The sequence below is a fragment of the Bactrocera oleae genome, chromosome 2, assembly GCF_042242935.1.
Source record: "Bactrocera oleae isolate idBacOlea1 chromosome 2, idBacOlea1, whole genome shotgun sequence".
NCBI lineage: Eukaryota > Metazoa > Arthropoda > Insecta > Diptera > Tephritidae > Bactrocera > Bactrocera oleae.
Window position 1 is genome coordinate 18111817 of NC_091536.1, and position 23449 is coordinate 18135265.

At 35.8% G+C, this 23449-nt stretch overlaps 2 protein-coding genes and 2 long non-coding RNA genes across 4 annotated transcripts; 2 read left to right on the plus strand and 2 right to left on the minus strand.

The window, feature by feature from the left end:
- Window positions 1-88: 88 nt before the first annotated feature.
- Window positions 89-7421, plus strand: ClpX (Caseinolytic protease chaperone subunit). Its single transcript, XM_036377925.2, has 7 exons — window positions 89-389; window positions 525-1178; window positions 4741-5701; window positions 5827-6103; window positions 6193-6342; window positions 6470-6691; window positions 6756-7421. Exons 2-7 carry the CDS (start codon window positions 1106-1108, stop codon window positions 6957-6959), a joined length of 1887 nt encoding a protein of 628 aa, XP_036233818.1. The 5' UTR covers window positions 89-389; window positions 525-1105; the 3' UTR covers window positions 6960-7421.
- LOC138857501 (uncharacterized) lies at window positions 373-638 on the minus strand. Its single transcript, XR_011396623.1, has 2 exons — window positions 518-638; window positions 373-453 (listed from the first exon to the last, which is right to left on the minus strand). It is a non-coding gene; the product is annotated as an uncharacterized lncRNA (long non-coding RNA).
- Window positions 1185-4722, plus strand: LOC138857507 (uncharacterized). The gene is made up of 3 exons (XR_011396624.1): window positions 1185-3969; window positions 4003-4501; window positions 4554-4722. It is a non-coding gene; the product is annotated as an uncharacterized lncRNA (long non-coding RNA).
- Window positions 7422-7622: 201 nt separating the features above from the next.
- Window positions 7623-21658, minus strand: LOC106627712 (serine-rich adhesin for platelets). Its single transcript, XM_014247928.3, has 8 exons — window positions 18466-21658; window positions 18216-18352; window positions 10467-10555; window positions 10166-10399; window positions 9821-10091; window positions 9310-9759; window positions 8695-8853; window positions 7623-8620 (listed from the first exon to the last, which is right to left on the minus strand). Exons 1-8 carry the CDS (start codon window positions 20471-20473, stop codon window positions 8555-8557), a joined length of 3414 nt encoding a protein of 1137 aa, XP_014103403.3. The 5' UTR covers window positions 20474-21658; the 3' UTR covers window positions 7623-8554.
- Between the last annotated feature and the right edge of the window lie 1791 nt (window positions 21659-23449).

Consider the following 23449-nt stretch of genomic DNA (forward strand, 5'->3'; position numbering starts at 1 on the left):
TAAGTTAATTCAGTTATAAATTTTCTATCATTTATAAATATAAATTGCTCTAAGTACGCTGAATTTAAAGTTAAAATCTCATTTTTCGTGATATACCCTACCAGGAAAAGCAACGAGTTTACCAGTACAATAACGTTATTTTAATGTTGTTTAAATTGTACGCTGCAATAATAACATTACGTCACGTTACGTTTTATGGCAACGTTTTGAAAACAGCTGACTTGAGTTTTGCCTAGATCTCGGCATTCATTGAACATACTGCAAATAACAGTTGCTTGTGATGACATTTCGTTTTCGCATATTTGTGGTATCTTTGTCATATAACAATTCGGTCGCTGTTGACGTCGTCGCGGAAACATAAACAGTGTTGCATTTTGAAATTGTGTTTGGTAAATATCATTTCATTTGGTGTAAACATTCTCTCCGAACTTTGTTTTTTTACATTTAATGGTTCTAGTTAAGTGATGTATTAGAAACAATTAATATTATTTAAAATCTACTATAACGAAAGTATTACCTTGCAGATTTTTCGAGTCCGTGAGTTGTTATTCAACGTGAGTTGCAGCCCTGTTCACAGCTGTCTGTCAATTCGCATAATATTTCGCAGTCGCAGCAGCGAAAAAAAGTTGATATTAACAACGGCAGCAAGGCAAAAGGAACACAAAAAGTCAGCAGTGCAGTTGAAAATGAAGAAGTTTGCAAACGGTACAAAAATATAAAGCAAAGACAGAAGTGAATAAAGCAAAAAAAAAGAAAAGAGAACGATAGAAAAATATATTTTGACAACGTTTTTTCCATTCGCAAAACGAACTACGTCTTATAAAACAAAATAATCACTTCAAAATTTGCTGAAATACAAAATTGCTAATAAAAAAAGTTATCGAAACACGCGTTAAAAATCGCTGAAAGTACAAAAAGTGAACGCGTTCGGACAAAAAAGCCTGGGAGGCGACGAGGATCGTCCAAATAAAACAAGAGCAACGTGAACACTACCTACGATTCCATTGAAAAAAATTTGGGTATAATAAATTGTAGAGCTGAACTGATAAAAGCCGAGTATTTGAGGAGGTGTAAAAATAGACAGAGACAGGAATTCAGCAGAACCATGAGTGTTGTACGACACTTTGTGCTCCTGTCACAATTGCCGAGACTTGGACCAAATTACTACTGGCTAAAAGGTAAGTTATAAGTTGAAGTTATAGAAAGAGGTAGTGGGTTACAAATTTAGTTTGAAGTTTTTCCTAAACTGGTATTATCTGTACACGTCCTTTACGCACCAAACAGCATTTCATGTATCGGAAACATATAGCTACCTTACAAACTGACCGATCAAATTCAAGTCCTTGCATGGAACAATTGTTAATTTGGCAAGGTTCACAAAATTTGCAACAGATTATTATCCAAGGCATCGCTACAATATCCGAAGAAATTGTTCAGATCGGACCATTATACTTTATAGAAGCCATTCAAACTGACCGATCAAAATCAGAATAAATATCTTTTTATACCCTTTTATGCTATAAAAATGGTCCTGTACAAGGTTTATAGGTTTGATGCAGCCGAAGTTAACGTTTTTTCTAGTTTTGTTTTCTGTCCTTGCTTCTTTAGCTTATACAAAAATTTATAAGAGCAATGGGCAAATATTCTGTTTCTTACTGCGACTCGATCAAATAGAAGCGCCATCAAGAATAACAAAAATATATTTATGTAATGTACATACATATGTATGTACATATTAAGGTGTACATATGTGCTCATATATATATAAGTAGGTATTACAAATGTTAGAATTACAGACTTTGATTTGAACAGCAGATCTAGTGTATGTACATATGTATTCGCGTACTTATTTACCTGAATTAAGTTTATCAACACGTTACGCAGTTAGAATACAAGCTTTATAACATTTCTTAGACAATAAGAGAATAGCATAATTGTATTTAAAATTTTTAGGGGTAAAAAAAGACCACCACACTAATGTTTTTAAGTCAAGAAAATACAAACAGATTAAAATATATACATACATACATTTGTATATACATAAGTTGTTGCTTTTTATTCTCATCAGCAATTCGTGCAGAATATTAGTTTTTTGCTCTAGTTTCTCCCTTTGTTAGCCCTTTTTGTGTTCTCAATCATGCATATGTATTTTTGTTTTTTTGGCAAATAGATTTTCAATCAGTTCATTAATTTATGGTGTGTTGTTTGTTGTTATAATATTGATAAATTGTAATGTTTTCCGTTGATTGTGTAGCACATAGTCATATTTTTATATTTTTGGAAGAACAACAATAATAAAAAACTTGACCACCCACTTTTGTTATGTACATATAATGCTGTTGTAGGCCTTAGGGGGAAATACTCCTTTGTTTGATGTAGTATATTTAATGTTTCAGCACTATATATATATTATAGACATAGTTATGTATGTAATTGAAGATTATATGCAACATTTACCACACAACTGTCTATATCATCGTCTCGAATTGCTTGTCATATTGCCTTATTTTAAACATCTACATGCATATGTATGTACATAAATCAGTAAGCTGAAAAGTAACTTACAACACAAATTTGAAGGTCATATGTGCAAACTTTGAATTTTTAAACCCAATAATTAAGCGCATTGAAGCCAAAAAATATCAAATGCATAAAATTAACTTAGTTAAGCATTAATATATTTATTGTATCCATAAGTATCTTAATATGCATATATGCATACATATGTACATATTTCAGTACATAAATTTGCAAACTCCAAATCAAAACAGAACCAACAAAAAACAAGTTCATCAATTCACAGTGAACGAAAAAGCTAGCGACTTTTAAACCACTCTTCTCCTCTCATACGCTACCTTACTTAGGTAGCTCAGCACTGACGACAATTTTTCAGTTTTTGTTGTTATTACAATATGTAATTTTTTCGCACGAAAGCAATAGCAGATGCTAAACAAAAAGTAAAATAACAGTAAAAACCAAATTGTGTTGTTTTATTTGACCTGCTTATCAACAACAATGTTGGTAAAATTAAAAATATATGAATAACATATTTATTTATTCTGTATGGATATGCACTAACATATTTACGCGCGCTAAGTGTAATACACAGCATTAAAAGTGGAAATACAAATGATTTTTAGTTTTCACACTATGGATTCCGTTAATATTTTATTATCTGTGGCTTTTCGTTTGTCACGTAGTACATACAAATCACTTGAAGCTCAGCCCATAAACAAACACTTATTGTGCATGTCAATTCTTAACGGTTATAAATGTACATCATGTACAAAAACACATATTTGCTCGAATATCACAGGTAATGAACTCGCCTCACGCGACCCTGTCACTTCACATACTATCAGGGTCTTAAACGTGTGCATTTTGTTTTGGAGACAAGGCTAAGGTCAAATATAATGAGCAACTCGCTATACTTACCATATAGAAAACAAAAAGGAAAATGGAAGTTGATGAAGTCGAACGCAAGTTTGTGAACTCAGGGCTCTGCGCTGACAATTTTTCACAGTTTTAGACTATATATAGTTTTAGAACTATCTCTGGAAAAAGAGCAAGATATGCTCTTAGAAACAATTCATATATAATTGAAAAACCAGTAATGGTGCAGTTAAAAGGTACAATTTAAACTCCGACACTCATATTTTAAAATTTATGCATATATATTACGATGCGAACAAATTATGCAACCTCAGTGAATAATCATAATAAAAAACAGAAATCTATGCAAACACACATGCAAGCACAGAGGGGCTTGATGCACGGAAAATATCTCTTTCATTTTGTTTAACTAATTTAAACTGATTAAAGCTGTTTATAAGTATTAATATCAATCTAGCGAAGCACTTCACTGAGAGTTTCGTATGAATACAGTATAGTGCAATGAAAAAGAACAATTCTAATAAAGGTTTGAATAAATCTCACACTTACGCGCTTCTACAAAAACGCAAATTTGATGTTAATCTCAAAAATAAAATAAAATTTAAAAAGTCTAACTCATATATTTTCAATAATTTGAAATTTGTCGTATTCAGTAAGAAAAAATACAAAACCGGTTTTAAAAAAAATCTGGAGGAACTATTTTAAGGTTAAATTTAGGATCCTAAAATCGTAACTCATTTTGCTATTATATCGATTTTAATTAAATCAGCAATTAATACGAATTAGAAAATATCTGAAGGAACTACCTGTAGAAAATAATTGAATAATATTATTACTTTTAAATACTCTCGACTTCAGCTTTGCAGTCACATAAATACATTTTATGTAGATATGTATCATGTATTCAGTCATAATACAAAAAACTGTCACTTTATCGATCAGTACTAATTATTTGACCACAGTTCTATTTACTCAAAAAAGCAAAGTCAACTGCCAATACACTCAGTCAACTTATAAAAAAATGTAATTTGAAAAAAAAAAATGAAACAAAAAATGTGTGCTGAAAAGTGCAATTGAAAATTGGAATATAAATAAAGATGATTATGAGGTTTGTCTGTATTGTTGGCTAAGTATGTTGTACTCATCTACTTGTTTTTAAGCTATTTCAGTTCAACGTACCCGATTTAATTTTTGCGCATGATAATATGATTTGCGACAACGAACAAAGCCACATGCCAAATACTTGCAAAAAAAATTAAAAACAAACAAATTAATTTTTAAGTATTCCCTATAACTCATATTTTAAATGACAATACTAATTTTCCTCACTTTCTCTTCTCAATTCAGGAGTCTGTTGCGCGAGCGTCGTTAGCCATATCAGAAGTATCAATGGCACATTGACCTCAACACGTTGTTTGCACAATCACACAGATGGCAAGGAACCCTTCCGCACAATCGTCACAGCTACTGCGGCGTCGTCGGGCAATGACGGCACCACCAACGGCAGCACCACATCGGGCACAGGCGCCAGCAGTGGCGGTTCGATGGGTGGTGTCGGCGGTGGTGGTGGCGCCTCGACCACAGGTAGCAGCGGTGAACCGCCCAATGACAAGAATACACTCTCCTGTCCGAAATGTGGTAATCCATGCACGCAAGTGGAGACATTTGTCAGTTCGACACGTTTCGTAAAGTGTGCTAAATGTAATCACTTCTTCGTCGTGCTCTCCGAAGTCGATACGAAGAAGAATGCAAAGGAGGAGCCGAAAAATTATCGTAAACCACCACCGCCACCACAGAAAATTATGGAGTACTTGGATCGTCATGTGGTGGGACAGGATTTTGCGAAAAAGGTACTTGCCGTCGCCGTATACAATCATTACAAACGCATACACCATAATTTGCCACAAGTACAGACGCAAACGAACATACAGTCCAACGATGCAATGGGCCGCACCGATTTGCTGCACATATCCGGCATTGGACACACAATAGGCAACACATCCGGCACCGAATTGCCGCCGAAGGGCCATTTGTCCGGTGCTGGTAATAGCGGTGGCGCACATCATGCGCATTCAGATAGTGGTTCGGAAATATTGGATAAGCAAAATTACGAAGTGAAATTAGAGAAGAGTAATATTTTGATGTTGGGCCCAACTGGTTCGGGTAAAACTTTGATTGCACAGACAATTGCACGGTGTCTCGATGTACCGTTTGCGATTTGTGATTGCACTACACTCACACAAGCCGGCTATGTGGGCGAGGATATCGAAAGCGTAATTTCAAAGCTGCTACAAGACGCTAACTACAAGTGAGTAGCGTCCAAATAGTTTTATGCTTAATTATAGAAATTTACTAAACACAATTTCCTCTCTTGCACCATTCAATTTTGGTTTGCTACCTTTCCACTCTCTTTCTATCCACTTTTTGTTGCAGTGTTGAGCGTGCTCAAACCGGAATTGTGTTCTTGGATGAAGTCGACAAAATCGGCGCTGTGCCCGGCATACATCAATTACGCGACGTCGGCGGCGAGGGTGTGCAACAGGGCATGTTGAAGATGTTGGAAGGCACCATTGTTAACGTGCCCGAACGTAATTCGCCGCGTAAACTGCGAGGCGAGACTGTACAAGTGGACACCACGAATATACTATTTGTGGCGTCGGGCGCATACACTGGACTGGATCGCCTGATTGCAAGGCGACTCAACGAAAAGGTGTGTATGATTTGCGTATAAAGCATTTTTCGAGTTTATGATTTTAACTGTTTTATGCAATTTTGTCTTTATTTCCTATTACGCTGCAGTATTTGGGTTTCGGCATACCATCCACAAATTCGTCCGGGCGTCGTGCCGCTCAATCGACCGCTTCTCCTATGGATAGTGATCAGGAGGAACGTGACAAAAGCCTGAAAAAAGTGCAAGCTAGAGATCTCGTCGAATTCGGCATGATACCTGTAAGTTCATAGAGCAACTTGAAAACCATTACCGCTATTTGCTTTGCGCCCACCGCCGTTATTTATGTTTTCATATATTTTATCTCCATTATTATTATTTGTTTTCATAATTCTCAATAATTTGTAGGAATTTGTTGGACGCTTCCCCGTAATTGTTCCCTTCCACAGTCTCAATGTGAGTATGCTGGTGAGAATACTAACCGAACCCAAGAATGCCTTAATACCGCAGTACAAGGCGCTCATCGGCATGGATAAGGTGGAGTTGACCTTCGAACGTGATGCCATCGAGTCGATAGCTGCCATGGCAATGGAGCGTCATACCGGTGCACGTGGCCTGCGTTCGATTATGGTCAGTTGCAAAAAAATATAAAATTTTTTGTTTGTTTTACATTAATTACATTATCGTGAAACAGGAGCAATTGCTGCTAGATCCCATGTTTTTGGTGCCCGGCTCCGACATCACCGGTGTACACATCACCGCCGACTACGTGAAGGGCGACACACAGCCTGTGTATGTACGCAAAGAAAATGGCGATGACGGTACCGCGGATGAGAATGATAGTGAGGGTAAAAACTATGAGGACAGCGAAAGCGCCAAAGTACGCATCACGCAATAAAATGACACTTGTACACGTTGGAAATGTTGCGGCGACATGTCCTAACAAAGCAATGCTTGAATATTTTTGATTAAACAAAAGCCAAAAAAAAAAAAACAAAAAAAAATCGACTTTTGCTCGAAGCAATCTCACTAAAACAACAACAACAAAATGAGACAAATGTGTTTGCGGTTGCGTTGTGGCGTTGCGTTGGTCCTCCTTTTACAACAACTACACAAATTGAACAAGTACTCCCCGTACTTTATGTTATATTTTTGAACAGCTAATAGGAAACAGAATATCTTTAAGAAATATTTAAAGCAAAAAAAAAAAAAAACACATTTATATATTGAAATTGCCACAGCAAACAATAATCAATTATTTTCAATATATATTATTATTATCATTATTATTATTAAATGAGCACTACTTATGTATATTTTTAGTCTATATTTTGCAATAAACGCAAATAAGAACAGTTAATGAATATTTCACTGTACTGCGCATGTGTGAACGGCAAATGTGAATTACTTGAACAAAGCAAGCCCGTGGTGATGTTGTTTATCCGCAAAACATTAATGTATGTACGTTGAATGCCAAATTTGAAAATTCTACAAATTTAAACAAATTTTTGTCTAATGTTATTAAAAGTGAAGAAGAAAGCGATAAAAAAATTTTGTTTGAAAAAAAAAAATGCAAAATACAAAAAATGCTACACGTTGTATAAATATACTTACTATACATTTACGAAATACAGGTTAAAGCAAATTGTTTCTGTGAGACATGTAGGCAAAAACAACCACAACAAAAACTATTGCAAGTAAAGAGCAAAACAAAAAAAATTGAAATTTTTGCGAAAGAAAATATTTTTTTTTGATAGCATTAAATAATAAAATGTAGTGTCAAGTTTTATTTTAAAATAATAGCGTATTTTATATAATATAAATATAAATATTATATTAAATAATTCAAAGAAATCAAAATAAAAAAGTAAGAAAACAAAATAAAATTTTAAATAGAAAATTCATTTAATTAAGTCAACAACATATTGGGACTAATTAATATAATTTTTTTATATTTTATATTCTTAATGCGTTCTTGTAGTCAATATGTTATTGCACTTAATTGCTTTCGCCAGTGGTTCACATCGCTTTTGTTGCTTCCGTTTCCATTTATTGGCGCAGCGCTGTTTTCGCGCTCGTTAATTGTTATGATTGCAGGTGTTATGCAAATGTAATGTGTGTGTGTGACTAGATTTTCCGCCATTCAACGTTAGGTAATGGCTATACGAGTGGTTCGTGGATTTTCACTAATATTCTCCAAATTCCACTCGCTGTTGGTATTTGTTAGTATATGCATATTTTACTTTGGTTCATGTGAAATATGTGTATGTATGTTTATAAATAACTATGATCATAAAAAAGAAATATAATTTTATAGTTTGTTAGATGTACTAAAAAAATTTGCTGCATTTGCTCCCTCTCCTTATAAACTCTTTAGTTTTTTTCTTCTGGTTTTGTTTTTGTATAAAAATAGCTTTGCAGTTATTTGTTTTATACAAAAAACTTGTAGATATGTATGTAGTTTGTACGATTTCTATGCATGTAAGTATGTGTTCATTCGTTTTCCTCAGAGATGAGCAGTTCGTATTCCTGCGCCGCAAAGCGATCCCAATCGGATGACTAAAAATTGCGAAAAAAGTAGGGTTATTAATATAAATAATTATAATTTTTTTTGATTTTTTTCATCGACTTACATATTCATCTCTTTGCGAGGCAAACGGATCACGTTGCTCATGATCCAAATATTTCTCCAGATTGAAGAATGTGTCGAAGAAGACATGTGTCATTTTGCAGCGCTTCAAATCGCCCAATGAGACGCAGTCGCGACGTGCAGGTTTAATCATGTCGAGCATCTGAAATGAAATTATTTTGAGTACAAAGCGCCTAACATGTTAAAACAGTGATTCTCAAACTACATATGTACGCCGTGACTGTCAGTTATTTCAATTAGATATTTCTAAACAAAAAACAGAAGTTTCAAAACTTTAAGAATCCACGTTGTTTGATATAAACAACCTTCAAGTCGAATTTACATTATTTAATAAGGAAAAAATATATTTTTTGAAAAACTTTATCTTGATCTTTTTCAGCTATGCTATAGTGGTCACTTGCCGTTCCCTATTCCTGTTCCTGCTCAGGATATAAAAATATATTTGCACATATTAAGACATGGATCATTTCGCACTCCCTTTCAGTACGTTGAAACCTGCGACAGATTTATCTACGTTCCCCACTCCCAATGTCGATTTTTAAACATTGCTTTTCTCGGCAATTTTTCGTACACAAAAGTAATCTAGGTCTGTCCTCACCTGACACAAACAATCCTCGAATGGCAACGTCTCAATGCCAATCGATTCCATACGTTGCTGTTGTTCCTCATAGAAGTACTCCAATTCGTACATGGACAACACGCCATCACCATCGATGTCCATACAACGGAACCAATACTCGATTGCGGTAGGTGTACGCTTATCCTCTTCGGAAAGCAGAAACCACACAAAATCGGTATAGGACATTTTCGGCTCATCTTCGGGCTGCTTTTTATTATCGCCACGCGTTACGCAACCCGAAAATATTCGCTCAACAATGCGTGTGGACAAAGCATGATCACTATGCCGCGCCAAATCATCCTGATTGATAAGCAGATCGTGATCTTTATCCAATTCCCAGAACTTACAATAGATGACGTAGAAGTGTTCATAGCTGAAGAAGGCCATAATTTGATTGATATCGTCCTCCTCCTCCAGTAACGTGAGCACCTTCAAATTGAAGTGACAATTATAGAAATAGCAGTTTAAGAGTTTATCAGCATATACAAACCTCCAAGAGATCGGATTTCTTCAGTTCCGATATGTTTATCCTGCCCGACCAGCACCTATTTACCGAGTAAAATATTCGCGCAATGACTGTGTGTACATATCTGGAATGAAACTCGGTAGCCTCCTTGAGGAACGCCAAGCCAGGATGTGTATCGACCACGTCTTGCACGAGCGGCGCCAAGTCCTCCGGCAGTATGTATTGGCGAAAACGTTGACCGCGCGATAAAATGTAAACGAAACGTGAGGCGGCATCATGACAGTAAACATTCATTCTAAATAAGTATAGCAATATTTTCGGTTTATTCATAAAGATATTTCGATAATACATATGTCGGCTAGTAATTACTGTTTCCAGAATTCCACGAATCTTTGTCGCTCCACCAGTCCAGAATTGCCCTGCTGACAGAAAACCATCACCGGCATGCGCCAATAGAAGGGCAGACCGCAGATTTTCAAAATGCGCGGCAGCTCGTCTTTAGTCACCTGATTGTTCGGAAATGAGTCGAACGCGCCCAAAATGCCGCGCAAAGTGCGTTCCAATGCGATTTGTGGCTGAGGCTTGCCATGTGGGAAGTAGAATCTGTCAAAGTGAGAGAATATTTATGTGAAGAAGTATACATTTCGGGGCGCTTAAAGTGTTCACTAACCTAGGTATGTACGCTGTTTTGGTGTTCCGAATTTCCCGTTGTATAGAATTATGTTCGGGCGGCGGAGGCGGTGTTGAATGCAATTTAACCTACAGAATAGTGAATAAAGTTTAATTTGCGATATTTAAGGAGAAATTAAGATTAGATATATAACTTTGAAAGAACGTTGGCGTCTTGGTTTTTGGCGAAAACAACACTTCTTCTAGTTTAACAGTACTTAAACCACAGACTAAACTAATAAAATTTTAGACTTTTTGATTAAATGTCATTATGAGTAGCTATGATGGAAATTTTCATTGTTTGCCTATTTCACATACACCCTTTTTATATAAAATTGCATAATTTCATATATCTTATATTTAGATAGTAAATATGGTATTGTATTTTATTGTCATATTCCAATATTATTAGAACCGACGTAACATAAAATTCTTTGTAAAACGATTATTATAATAAACAATAAAAACTTACAATTCGATATTTACAGTCTAGGCCAGAGCTTCCCAAACTTCGATGGTACATAATAAAATATGTGAAAAATTATCAGAGCATAGCACAAAATTTTTCCATATACACTAATCGGAACAAATAAGGTGAAAAAAATTTAGATATATGAACTATAGAAGCTTTAGCGCCATCGAGTACAATTTTAGTTTATATGCCAATATCTTGAGACGATTCTTGCGCATACTGTCGTGAGGCCTGACGAATCAGAATTCCAAATTTTCATTTGCAATTCACATCATACATTTCTGAAATTTTTATAAAATATCCGTTGCACTCTGTTTAATATTATGAACATATTATCAGCGCCGAGCTGAACCTTTGAACTTATCTATTAATTGTCATTGCGTATGAGCGCAGTAAAAGAGATCTTAACACAGAAGCGCCCTAAAGTGCTAGTATATTGAAGTTCAATATTAAAAATGTTTGTGTACCCCTGGTTTAATTTGAAAAATTCGCCATTAAGTGCATACTTTGGCCAATTAGTATGTATTTTGGTTGCGGAGGCGGCGGATCTACATTTTTTGGAATAAAATAAAACATACATATGTTTTCGTATATCTATATGTTCGAAAAGGAAATTCCGAGCCGAGAGCATTGAATTATCGTTGAATTCGTGCATATCCACCTACACTTGCGTGCCGCGAACGAATACCTGTGTAAATATCACACTATCACAGAGATATTTATGTGTGAGTGTACCGACACACGAACGGCAACGAGCGTTGTTGAGTAATTGAATTAATTTCAACAAAAAAGTAAAATAATCACATCGCATTTGATAGAATTTGTGTATAGACAAAAAACGCTTTTACTTATTTATGTAAAATACCTTAAAACAATTTGAACTTAAACAAAAAATCATCTGAAACACATGCCGATATTAATGAGCTAGCCACACATACACATGTACATACATATATGTATGGATCTATATTAAATAAAATATTTTTAAATTGTTTACACATTTTCCCACTTGTTTGAATCAAGAAAAGAACTAAATCACCCTATTATTGTTTGGCTTTTTAAAATAGCAATACATAAATATATAAAAACATATGTATGTACATATGTAGTTTAATATGTGAAAATAAATATTTCGCAATGAGCGACAATTATAACGCATGCCATAAAATTATGCTTAGCGTTGTTGCATGCTACATAAATTGCCGGCTAGCCGACAACCGACGACATCGACGCTACACGAAAGCGAGTTGTGTCCAACGATCAGCATATACTGCATATACTCGTACATAAAAATGTACATATGTACATATATATTATATATATAAAATTGTTTTAATATTTTTTGCGAAAATTTGCATTTTACACAAAACCATGCAAAATTTCGGTTTAATGAACTTGTCGCCATGGTAAAAAGGGAAATTTCATTCACACAGCCGCACATATTTTTATTGCGCAATAAAAGGAAACGCTTACACACATTGACGCATATTGAATGTACGCATACAAATTTACAGTTGAGACCAAATAAATATTATGAAAGCAAAAAACAGATTATATGGTAGGAAAAAATTGTAATTACGCTAAATCATTTCATTTTTTATTAATACTTCGATAAGACAAACAACATTTCCATAATAATCGCTGCAAAGGCATCAAGAAGAAATCACGTGCAATCGATAACAGAAGTGGATCGAAATTGTGTAAGCAGAAGAAATGAAGCATTTTAAAGTGACATGATCAAAATTGTTATCTGAGTCTAATGCGGTAAGATTTTGCGTGTAAGTAGGCAGCAATTCTGAAATTGTTCTAAATATATTTGGTAAACTTTAAAACATCTTATTTCAAAAAAAGAACATTTTTAAATTAAAAGAGTGCTCTTGCAAAAAAACAACAAATAAATAATGGGCCAAGAGTTGTAAGAAAACGTAGACATAAAAAGAAATAAATTAATTAAATAGTCGAAAGTCAAGAAAAAGCTGGCACTTCAGAATAGAATACTTAGCGCCCGTGTGAAATTCGAAAATAATATATAAATGTATTGAAGTAGCGTGATCTATACAAGTGAATACCACATTAATGTTCGCTAATTGTGCTTCAAACGCGTTAAGAAAAATGAATGAAGAACTTTATCCAATAATATATTAGTAACAACAGCCTTCTGTTCTAACTGTTCTATTAAAGTTAATGGTTATCTAGATCAAGTACGATTAAAAACATGTTGATACACAATATAATCTATATTGGCATCGATATATGAAGCATATTACAGGTGATCGAAAATTTAAAAACATCGATATAAGGGAATAAAATAGCGATATTTCGATGTATTAAACGTTTTTTATGAAATTTATTAATTTTCTAAGCTTTATTTAGTGATATGTTTTTAAAAGATTTTTTTTGATCTGCTCTCAATTTAACCTGATTCAAGATTTTCGTACGATACCAAGCAAGCCTGATAGTTCAGAGCAATTTAAGCATATATAGAGGCTTTAAAATATATTTAAATACCTACTTAAAATAAATATCGATATTTATAGCTTAAACATATCGAAGTATCTATCCAAAGTAGTATCTTGCAAAACTATTGTTATTTTTAACGGGTGATCCAAATAGAGGTACTTGTTTCAATAGCCTTTTTTGACAGACCACGCGTGCGTTGTATCAAGCTGTCATGCTAATTTTGTTCAGTATTGTTTGGCATTTCATCATGAAAAGAGTTACGTCTGAACATTTTACAAATTGTTCAACTTTATTACGAAAATTCACGTTCTGTAGAGAATGTGTTTTGCGTGTTTCGCTCAACTTATGGTCAACATAATCGGCCTACTGAGCGCACTATACGCAACACCATCACCCATCTTGAGACCCAGCATTCATTATTGGATAAGGTTCGATCGAATAGACCACATCCAGCATGCAGTGGAGAATATATTGCGGCCGTAGCAGAGAGTGTACACGAAGAACGTGAAGATTCGATTCGGCGCCGTTCCCAGCAACACGAACTGACGTGTGGAACGACTTGGCGCATTTTACGAGATCTTAAATTGAAAACGCGCAAAACACAGCTTGTGTAAGAACTGAAGCCGCTCGAGCTTCCGAAGCGACATCGCTTCGCAAGAAGATCCGACGTTTTCGAGTCAAATTTTTTTTATAAAGAAATTTAAATTTTAAAAATAAACATAATTTTTATATGGCAATACTCTTAGCTTGTATTATTGTAGTATTTGTATATAAAAAAAACTATTTCCGTAAAATCGTCATTTTGGACAATACTTGCTCAAACAGTTGTTTGCTACAACTCCAAAGACGAGTGATTATGCAGGTTTTCAGCAGTAAAATAAAATAATATCGAGTTCATAGGGAATATTTTTAGTTATTCCAATTATCTCTATTTCTATTTTTTATTTTGGTTTATTTAATTAAAATATTATTTTATTTATCTGTCAAACTTGCAAGTATGCTTTGATATCAAAAGTCCTTCCTCATTAAAAGTTCTTTGTAACAATTATCTGACCACAACTGTAAGCATATTTGCAAACAACGATTTTCGTAATTACTTAAGTGAAATCTTCTACTCGCCAGCTACTACATAAATGATATAGCGCATGTTTTCGGTTAAACTTAAGATCAATCGGCACGTCACAGTTAAAAAAATATATACTAATATCAACAAAAATAACTACAAGGGTCAGAGTGTGTACATCCCAACAAAGGATTCAACTAAATAAATATTCAGCTACGTAAATGTAATGTGGAAGCAAAAGCAAATCTTGAAAGATAGGGAAAATTTCGAATGAGTGATTTTCCGTTTTTCCGATTATTCGATTTTCAAATTTGGCGTTTTACAATTTTAACGTTTCACTAGTCATTGGCGATTTGCACGAGGCGCAGACATTTCGACATTTGTTTGTATGGCCCCCAAGGTGGGACGCTAATGCGTAGGTGCACCATTTATACACATACACTTTCGCTTATACATATATGTATGTATGTATGTGTGTGGGTTATATTGACGGGCGTTTGTCTAAATATATGTTGATTTATATAGTAAGATTACAAAAATATATTCACAACTTGTGTAGATAAAGCGAATTGCCAATAAATCACAACGTAAAGTAACAAAAATTTGTACTTCAAGCTAAACACACACAATAATATATACAAATACCAATACATATTCACGTATTTACGTTTAGATTATTCTATGAAGGTGTACATAGAGCAATGCAGGCAAATATACATATGTCGTCGGAGATCGTGGCAATGAATAGTGTTTTCTTAGTACGAAACAACAAATTGCATTTCTGTCAGTTTTAATTATTCTTTAATTATTTGGTGGAAAAAAGTTAATTTGCTTGCTTTCATAAGCAATTTCGATTGGCGTAGCGTTTTTGATAAAATATCATTTATGTATGTCTGCTCGTTTTTCATCTTTTCACAGCACAGAAAGAACGGAACGGAATGTTTGGCTGTCAACCGAAATTGAGAAGGATTAACAGTAATCCATTGCAAACTTAATATTCAAATACAATATAGTTTTGAAAGTCATTTAAGGAAATCAGAATTTTCTACAGAATTTCGGCCTACAAATATTTATTACTGTATTTCTGTCACTCAGTACAACTTATGTCTCGAAACTAATAACGAAGTTTGTTTACAGTTTAAATAATTATCGTTGTAACCAATATCAATGGTAGGTACCTAAAATTATAATTATATAAACCTATACAGTTTTTTATCTTTAACTGACTGTATGAAAGATAAGTCTTATCTGACATCATGCTGAAACACACTAAATTGCGTGTTATATTTTTCAAGATATGCTTTAAAAGTGCTACCAGATAGTTCAAAATTTGATATACATATATATGTAATATGAAGAAGTAAGCTTTTCGATTTTTTTATTTGGAAGAAAATCGAAGTGAGTCTTTAACCAGTAACGTTGATCTGAGAGATCCTTCGATCATACACGGTGTCTTATTAGAGAGATTAACTTATTAAATATAAAACACTCACATAATATTATGGAATTTTTTGTTTGGGTTAAAAGGCTAGCTAATATAATTTATTAATGGTTTATAAAACGGAATGAGGTAGAATTTCATTAATAGAAATATTGACTCGTCAAAGTGTGTTGCTTAATATTGAAGAATTTGAGGTGACGTACTTTTCATAGATGGACCAATTATATGTGTCCGTTTGGTTCCAAAGATTCTACGTAACTTACCGACATATATTTTTAAAAAACATTTATGAAGCAAACCAGAACGTGTTGCTCTGATACTTATAATTTGTTTGCTTTATACAAAGAATAACATATTCTAACAAAAGCAGAACTCCAATCAAACTAAATTATGTACACTAGCGAATCCAAAATTCTAATTCTAATAATTAATTCATTTATTTTATGGAGCACACGTAGCGTGTAATGAAAAGTGATTTCATATTTCGATAGTTTATACCCTTGAAAATAACATACTAAACTTTCAAATCAATATCTCAAATAGTTTTTGAAGTTACAGCCTTCTAAAGTGTAGCCGATCAGTTCAATCAGCTCCATCAAATTATCTTTAAACGCGTTTTTCTCGTAACACGTTTTTTTCGAATTTGCTGCAGTGACAAATGAAGACCAATGACCCGATGAAATTTTTTTCTGCCTGTTCTGTATATAATTCTGAATACAATGTTTAATTTTCTTAAATTTTTTCAAAAAATGCATTGTGATTTTTCAAACATGTATAAATGTACCCAGAAAATTTCAGAAATCGACACAGCATTTTTTCTTAATGCCCAAAAAGCAACGTTGTTTAGGCTGTCACACTAGGTGTGCCCCTTAACAAAAAACAAAAAGCGCAAACCACAGCAATTAGCAGCGAAATTAAACTAAAGAAGATCACATGAAATCAATCAATTGAAATAAGAGAGCCGTATAATAGCAAAGCAAACTAATATTCGTTCCATTGTACAGAGATTACGCTAATCTCTTGCCTTATCGTATTATGTCTTATGTCGATTTTTTATATTTTTATTTCTTTGCTTTCACACATAATACTTTTGCTATATTTTTTTTTTAGTCTGAGAAAAAAAACGTTGCATTAACACAGCAACCTTAAAAATTGTCGGCACGCATTTGAGGTTCGGCTGCAGATCGTGTTAATTACGTGTACACTGTGCAATTTTGAGATGTTGGTGGTGAAATCGGTAAAAATAAATTAAAAGTTTTAGTGTGTTTCTGTGATATGGTCTGGGTTTCAATAAACAAAGTAACTGCTTCTTCTTCACTACAGGTCTTTTAATTTAGTTTATTAGCCAATTGGTAACATGGTATGGAGAAAACTGCTAATTGACTCATTTAATTGAATATCTAAAACGCCTACTAAAGTGCGTGTACCAATTTCTTAATTAACGATCTTTTAAAACAAAAAGGATTCCGGATTTCAATACAATTTATCATTCATCGCCAGCTTCGCTTCGAGAGTAATTGAGAAAGAGAAATATTGAAAACCATGCTAATAATAAATAAATTGTCTAATTACCACAGATGTTCTTTAAAGCTTGAAATTAGAATTTTTTCAGCCGAGATGGCATCAAAAAAATATATTTAATTGACTTAAAAAAAGTAGCTAAATCTTTAACAAAACATATAGCGAATTTTTGTAAGGATAATGATCTCATCACCATTTTTATAGCTCTTTGAGGCGGCTTTCTTTTTTCAAATATTTTTTTTAAAAAGGCAAAGATCCAGAATACAGATAATATGCATATAAGAGTCTTCTGATTTGACAGTTGTCCGTTAAACAATTGTCAAGTTTTATCATATGTCATTTATAGGCGAGAAAGAAATTGTTAAATTGACAGAAAATTACGTGCAATTTAAAAGAAATTTTTTGAAAAAAACATTCATTAACCTCCACGCTGTTGCACAGTGTAGCAATGTGATTTACTGGCCACTTTATGCATTTCGCGCACCGCCTGCCTCGCTTCACACTGTTTCATCATGTCGGTGCTTTGCGTTGTTGCTATTGTTTTTGTTTTTCATCGCTCTATTAGATAACCGTTTTGCAGTGTAGCGTTAGAGGAAAATATTGAAAATCCGTTGTGATTTTATGACGAGTCAATTTTCATTTTTTAACAGTATTTTGCACCTGAACGTCTTACATACATACATACATTGAATAAGCGCGCACACACACACACACAATCAAAGCTACATATGTAGATATGTATATAGATGCTAACCTTCTAGGCGCTCGGCGACGTTAGTGATAATTTACTCACCTTGAGCAGACTTTTTGGTGGCGCATCCGCTGGATCGGGTCTTTTTATATTCAAAAATGAGTTCCGCACATCCGGACACTTCTCGAACATAAGTACACGCTCTGCAACCGAGCCGCGCGTAAGTATCGGTCGACCAACTAGTTGAGCAGATAAATTCTTGTGGTTAATATTCAAATTTTCAAAGCGCTGCTAAATCTTTATATGTGAATGTATATGTATATTGTAAGAATACTTTACACGGTCGCTTTACCATATTTATCCTGTCCATTGATCAGCGTGCGTCCAGTTTTGGCAAATTTAGATGGTGTTGTTGTTGACGCGCCACTTGTTGCTGCAGGCATAGCTGCCATACCGTTCTCACTCGTAGCGCCACCAATTGTAGAGCCTGTCGTTGTTGCTCCTGTACCGTTGCTGTTAGCAGTTCTTGTATCCTTCTTTGCGCTCGACTTGCTGCCAGTTCGATGTTGACTAGCGCCACTACTCAAGTGATTAGTATGTGTATTCGTATTGTTGTTGCTGTCGTTCTTATTATCCTCCTTAATGGTGGGTGCTTTGATTGATTTGTTGCCACTACTGCTAACAGTTGCAATCCGCGTGCTCGGTGTGGCGCTCGTCGTTGTGGTGGTACTTTTTTCGCCGCTTTCTTTGCTCGATTGCTTGTGGCCACTGACACTAATGGCACTTTGATTCGATTGATTATCGGCTGGCGTTGATTTCGAATTGCTCACTTTAGCAGCCACCGTGCTCCGTTTGCCGTTCGTGACCGTTGTAATGGTCGCGCCGCCTTTGCCGCCACTGTTGCTCGCACCCGCGCCACTGGCACCGCTATTTTTATCAGCATTGACACTTTCTGTTGCAATAACACCTACAACATCAGCAACACCACAGTTGCCAACAATTGTGATAGCCGCTTTATTGACACTTCCTCCGCCGCCATTGTTGACAGCAATCACTTCACCCTTGCCACCACCGCCACTGCCGATATTGTTGCTTTTGGGCGTCAGCTCTCCGCGGCGTGAATGATGATTAGCGTTATGTCGCGCGGCTTCGGCATCGGCGCCTGTCGTTGCTGTTGTATTAGTTGTATTGGCCTTTCTCGACTGCTTCGTACCGCTGTTTGTTGCAGTTTTCGCTATTTGTGTTGTTGTGGTAGGTGCATTTTCCTGCAGCAGCTCTTTGATTTTGCGCAAATTATGAGTCTGCAACTCGGATAAATCCGCCAAATCTAGATTTAAGTCTACCGTTAAGTTTATATCCAGTGGTGCGGAATTCGAAACGTGCGGCTTACTGCGCCCAATAGTGGTAGTGTTAGCTGTGGGGTTTGTGGCAGAGCTTGTGCCTCGCAATTTAGTTGACGTTGCTGCGCTACTGCCAGTGCTAGTTGTGTGTTGTTGTTTCTCATGTTTCAGTGCTAGCGCGGACTTATTAGTTAACGATGACGTCGCCGCACTGGAAGACGTGGCTCCAGTCGTTTTACCATTGGATTTTGTAGGCTTCTTTTTCAGAGTATCTACAACATCAACGCCAGGTGTATCGACATTTTTCAACAGAATAGCCGATGTCGTTGTGGGCGACTTCGGTGACGTGACGCTCCTTTTTGTTGTAGACGCCGTTGATTGCTTCAATTTACCCACCATATTGGCATCGATGTTTGGTTCTTGTGCTGTGTTTAAAATTACACCACTTTCGACACTACCGACACCAACGAGTCCACCAACACCACCGATACCAATAACCCCGGCACTCACAACACCACTACCTAATCTGTTAACCGCGCTACTGGTATTCGTGTTCGTCTTACCCGCGCGCTGTTCCTTATCCTTTAGCACAAATGTATTGACCAACTTCTGCAGCCCCTCCGCTGTTTGCTCGTCATCGACCGCAAAAAGGTCGCCCGCGTCACTTGCACCGTCGCTTGTTGCAGCTGCAGCCGCTGCATGCGTGTAGAAACCTAACAATTCAGTCGGTGCTAGTCCACGACTCTTCCACGTATGGTATAACGCATCGGCGTGCTCAGATATCTTTTTTGAGATCTCCTCGATCTCTCGTGTGGGATCGTCGGAGAGCACGACGCTCGTTTTGCCACTACCAATCTGACTACCAACTGTTTGTTGTTGCTGCTGCAGTGTGGACTGGTATAGATGAGAATCAATGTAGGGTTTCGTTTTTACTGGATGCGTTATTATGGTCGGTTTGTTTGTGGTCGTTATGGAGGCGGTTTTAGGTTTTGTGGCGGCGTTCGGAGGCGCTGCTTGCATATTTGCCCGCTGCGTAGGGACTGCGGCAGGGAATTGGTGGCACAGTATAATTTGTTTACAAAATATTTATTACTTATTTATTGCTCTATATTTGTTTCCGCGTATATATATAAAATGCCACACGTTGCAAGTTTAGTTACGTAGCAGCAAAATACACTTCGCACAAACTCTAATTTTACGGCGCGCAACGCGGAGCAACGCACCAACGTTCGATTGCTGATTAGATGGCAAAATGTTGCGAAATTTTACGGTATCGGCACGATTCGCACAATATGCCAGGGTGCGCTACTCTCTTGCTGTCTGTTTGTGTTTCCCCTTTGGTGGCGCGGCGCTTGCTTCATATCTTCCCGTCGACGTTGTGACAACAACAGCGGCAACTACGACAACGTCGTCGACGAAAGTGGAGATGTTGTAGGAAACAACGACCAAGTCGAAACGCGCGGCGCCTAAGCTAACGGCGTTGCTATCTACACAGGCTAATGCCGAAGAAAGCGGCAATGACGCAGACGTGAGCGACGTCAAAGACGCTCTATACATTCACCAAATGCCGTATGAGTACACTCACTATACTTGTGCTTCTTCTACTACTTCCACTTTTTTCCTTCTAGAAATCTTCCTCTTCTGCTTCTTCTTTGCGTTTCGGTCCTCCAACTGCTTTACCGCAATGTGTAGTGTATGGGCGCGCGTGTATGTGTGTGCGCACTCTGCTATGTTTTTCGTATACTGACTGACTGCTCCGTATTGCGAACGGCGGCACGTCTATTTTTAAACACCGATTTGCCTATTTTGTAGAGGTTTTTGTACTAATTTCACTACTTCTCGAATGCGTATGCAGCATTCGTAATCGCCGCGAGTCGCTTGAGTTTACTTAACTTTAATCAATTTTCCAATGCACCGTCTTCGCTTGAATAAAAAATTATGAGCTTGTTTATTTTTAATTTCCTTTTGCACAAAACTTTTCACATTTTTGCTTTTTATTATTACTAACTTTTTTTTGAACCTCGCGCGCTACCAAAATCGAAAAAACATGCTAAATATGACATTCAACCCCAGCGATCGCCTATAGAATTCTACCTTGTGAACCGCAGGAACCTTCACACTTTCGTTAAAATTTAATTTTGCTTTCCGTAAATTTTTCGAAGAGTACTCGCACACGCTCCGCGAACGCACGAACTGAATTGACTCTCCGCGTTGAAGCAGCGTTCGTAGTTGTTGACGATCACTGCATAGCATACAACAACAATTGTGAGCGCCGCAGAGCATCCTCATAGTTTTCCAAATCGGCAAATACGCTCGGAAAACGGGCCAAAGCATGTCTGAGTGTGGGTGTTCGCTCACTAAATGATGGGCGGAAAAAGTTTGTATGTGTTAAAGAGACACAGCTTATGGGAAACGTGAAGAAAATTTTTTGTAGAAACGTTGTAAAACAAAAAGTAATGAAAAATTGTCCTTAAAACGAGTTTTTTACTACACTTTTGAAAAAGGAAATTACAATAATTTTTGCTACTTTACGTACATCATAATTCGTAGTGATCTCATGCGCATGAAATGTCGAAATTTTGTAAACAACAGATATATTTACGTTTGCTCGACGCTCAATTACTTTTTCAATACAAAATTTCGTGTTCGGAGAACGTTCAAAAGCGCTGTCTCATTTTAATGATTTTTTTTTTGTTTCAGATATATAGTTTATTATTAGTATTGCACATATTATTCGACAGCGTTTTCAAGTGTTTCAAGTGTTCCGAACGCTTGAGTCTGCAGCGCTTGCTTTTGAGAAGCAAAGATCTCCCATCGTTCATGCTATTCAGCACGCCGCTCTCACTTCAGTTCTCAAAAAGAAACATATACATTTTGTTGCTGAAGGAAAGTAATTTCTTTTAAACACATGTTTATATTTGTATGACTCAACCGCATGTTCATTTCTCTCGTGCGCTGTTAAAAAAATGCACTCATTCCACTCTCAATCTCTCACAGTGTTCACAGAGAACACATCAAATTAAAAAGCGCAAAAAATATTGAAAATATGCCACACTTCCAACCCCATTTTTCTTTCTGTGGACCACTTCCAAGTTGTTACTTTGGCTACTTAAGTATTTGACATCAAATTGCAATCACTCGCCCGAATACAACTGTCAGTGCGTTTCTTTCGTATTTTCCAATAAAACCTGAGCGCAGTCGTTAGTGGCTTTCTAATGTGTTTTCTTTGTCCAATATTTGGCTTTTGTCAGCTTAATTGGCAATAATCTGCTTTGTTTTCATTTGAGGGAGAGACCCGGAATTCTTACACGAGCGCTTGCAATTCTATAGAGCGCATAAACCTGAAATGCATTTATTAGAATGTCTATTATAATTATACTTTCTAAACATAACACATTCAAATAGTTTTGTAGAAATATGAGGGTGGTGAGAAAAAGCAATAATTTTTATGTGCACTACATTAAATAATCGGCGCTATTCCAAGTTTCTATAGCTGATATATCGGTCAATGTGTAAGATATGTACATAATTGAAATTCGAAGAGAACCCTTTTCTGATAATAGTATGTCTGAATGTTAAAAATGGGTTGAATCGCATCAATACTTCCCTTAGCCCGCTTATACCTAATAAAAATATTTTCGAGCTTCCGGTTGATTTTATACCGCATATATCGGCCAATATGCGCGTTATCTTAGAAAAAGTAAGTGAACATGTTTTTCTATTAATTGTGTATTGTTTCCGCCTAAAATGGATAAAAACGGGTAAAAACTTGCCTTTGCTCCCAAATAGTTAATATCAGGATTCTTAAACATCCGGTTGACTTTACTCCTTATATATTGGCGACGGTATGTGAGGTATCTTAATAAAACACATACAACACTTATTTCTGTTAAGAATATGAAGTAATGCCAAAAATAGATAAAATCGATTCAGTACTACCCCTATCTCCCATATACGTCATATAAAATTTTCAAACTTTCAATTAGCTTTACATCA

What these genes read in the sequence shown, in the direction of transcription:
- ClpX (XM_036377925.2), top strand. Translation starts at nt 1,106, where the DNA reads ATGAGTGTTGTACGACACTTTGTGCTCCTGTCACAATTGCCGAGACTT. An exon ending in AAATTACTACTGGCTAAAAG is followed by an intron (nt 1,179 to 4,740) that starts GTAAGTTATAAG and finishes TTCTCAATTCAG; the next exon opens with GAGTCTGTTGCGCGAGCGTC. An exon ending in CTACAAGACGCTAACTACAA is followed by an intron (nt 5,702 to 5,826) that starts GTGAGTAGCGTC and finishes TTTTTGTTGCAG; the next exon opens with TGTTGAGCGTGCTCAAACCG.
- LOC106627712 (XM_014247928.3), bottom strand. Translation starts at nt 20,473, where the DNA reads ATGCAAGCAGCGCCTCCGAACGCCGCCACAAAACCTAAAACCGCCTCC. An exon ending in CAATGGACAGGATAAATATG is followed by an intron (nt 18,353 to 18,465) that starts GTAAAGCGACCG and finishes CTGCTCAACTAG; the next exon opens with TTGGTCGACCGATACTTACG. An exon ending in AAAACAGCGTACATACCTAG is followed by an intron (nt 10,400 to 10,466) that starts GTTAGTGAACAC and finishes TCACTTTGACAG; the next exon opens with ATTCTACTTCCCACATGGCA.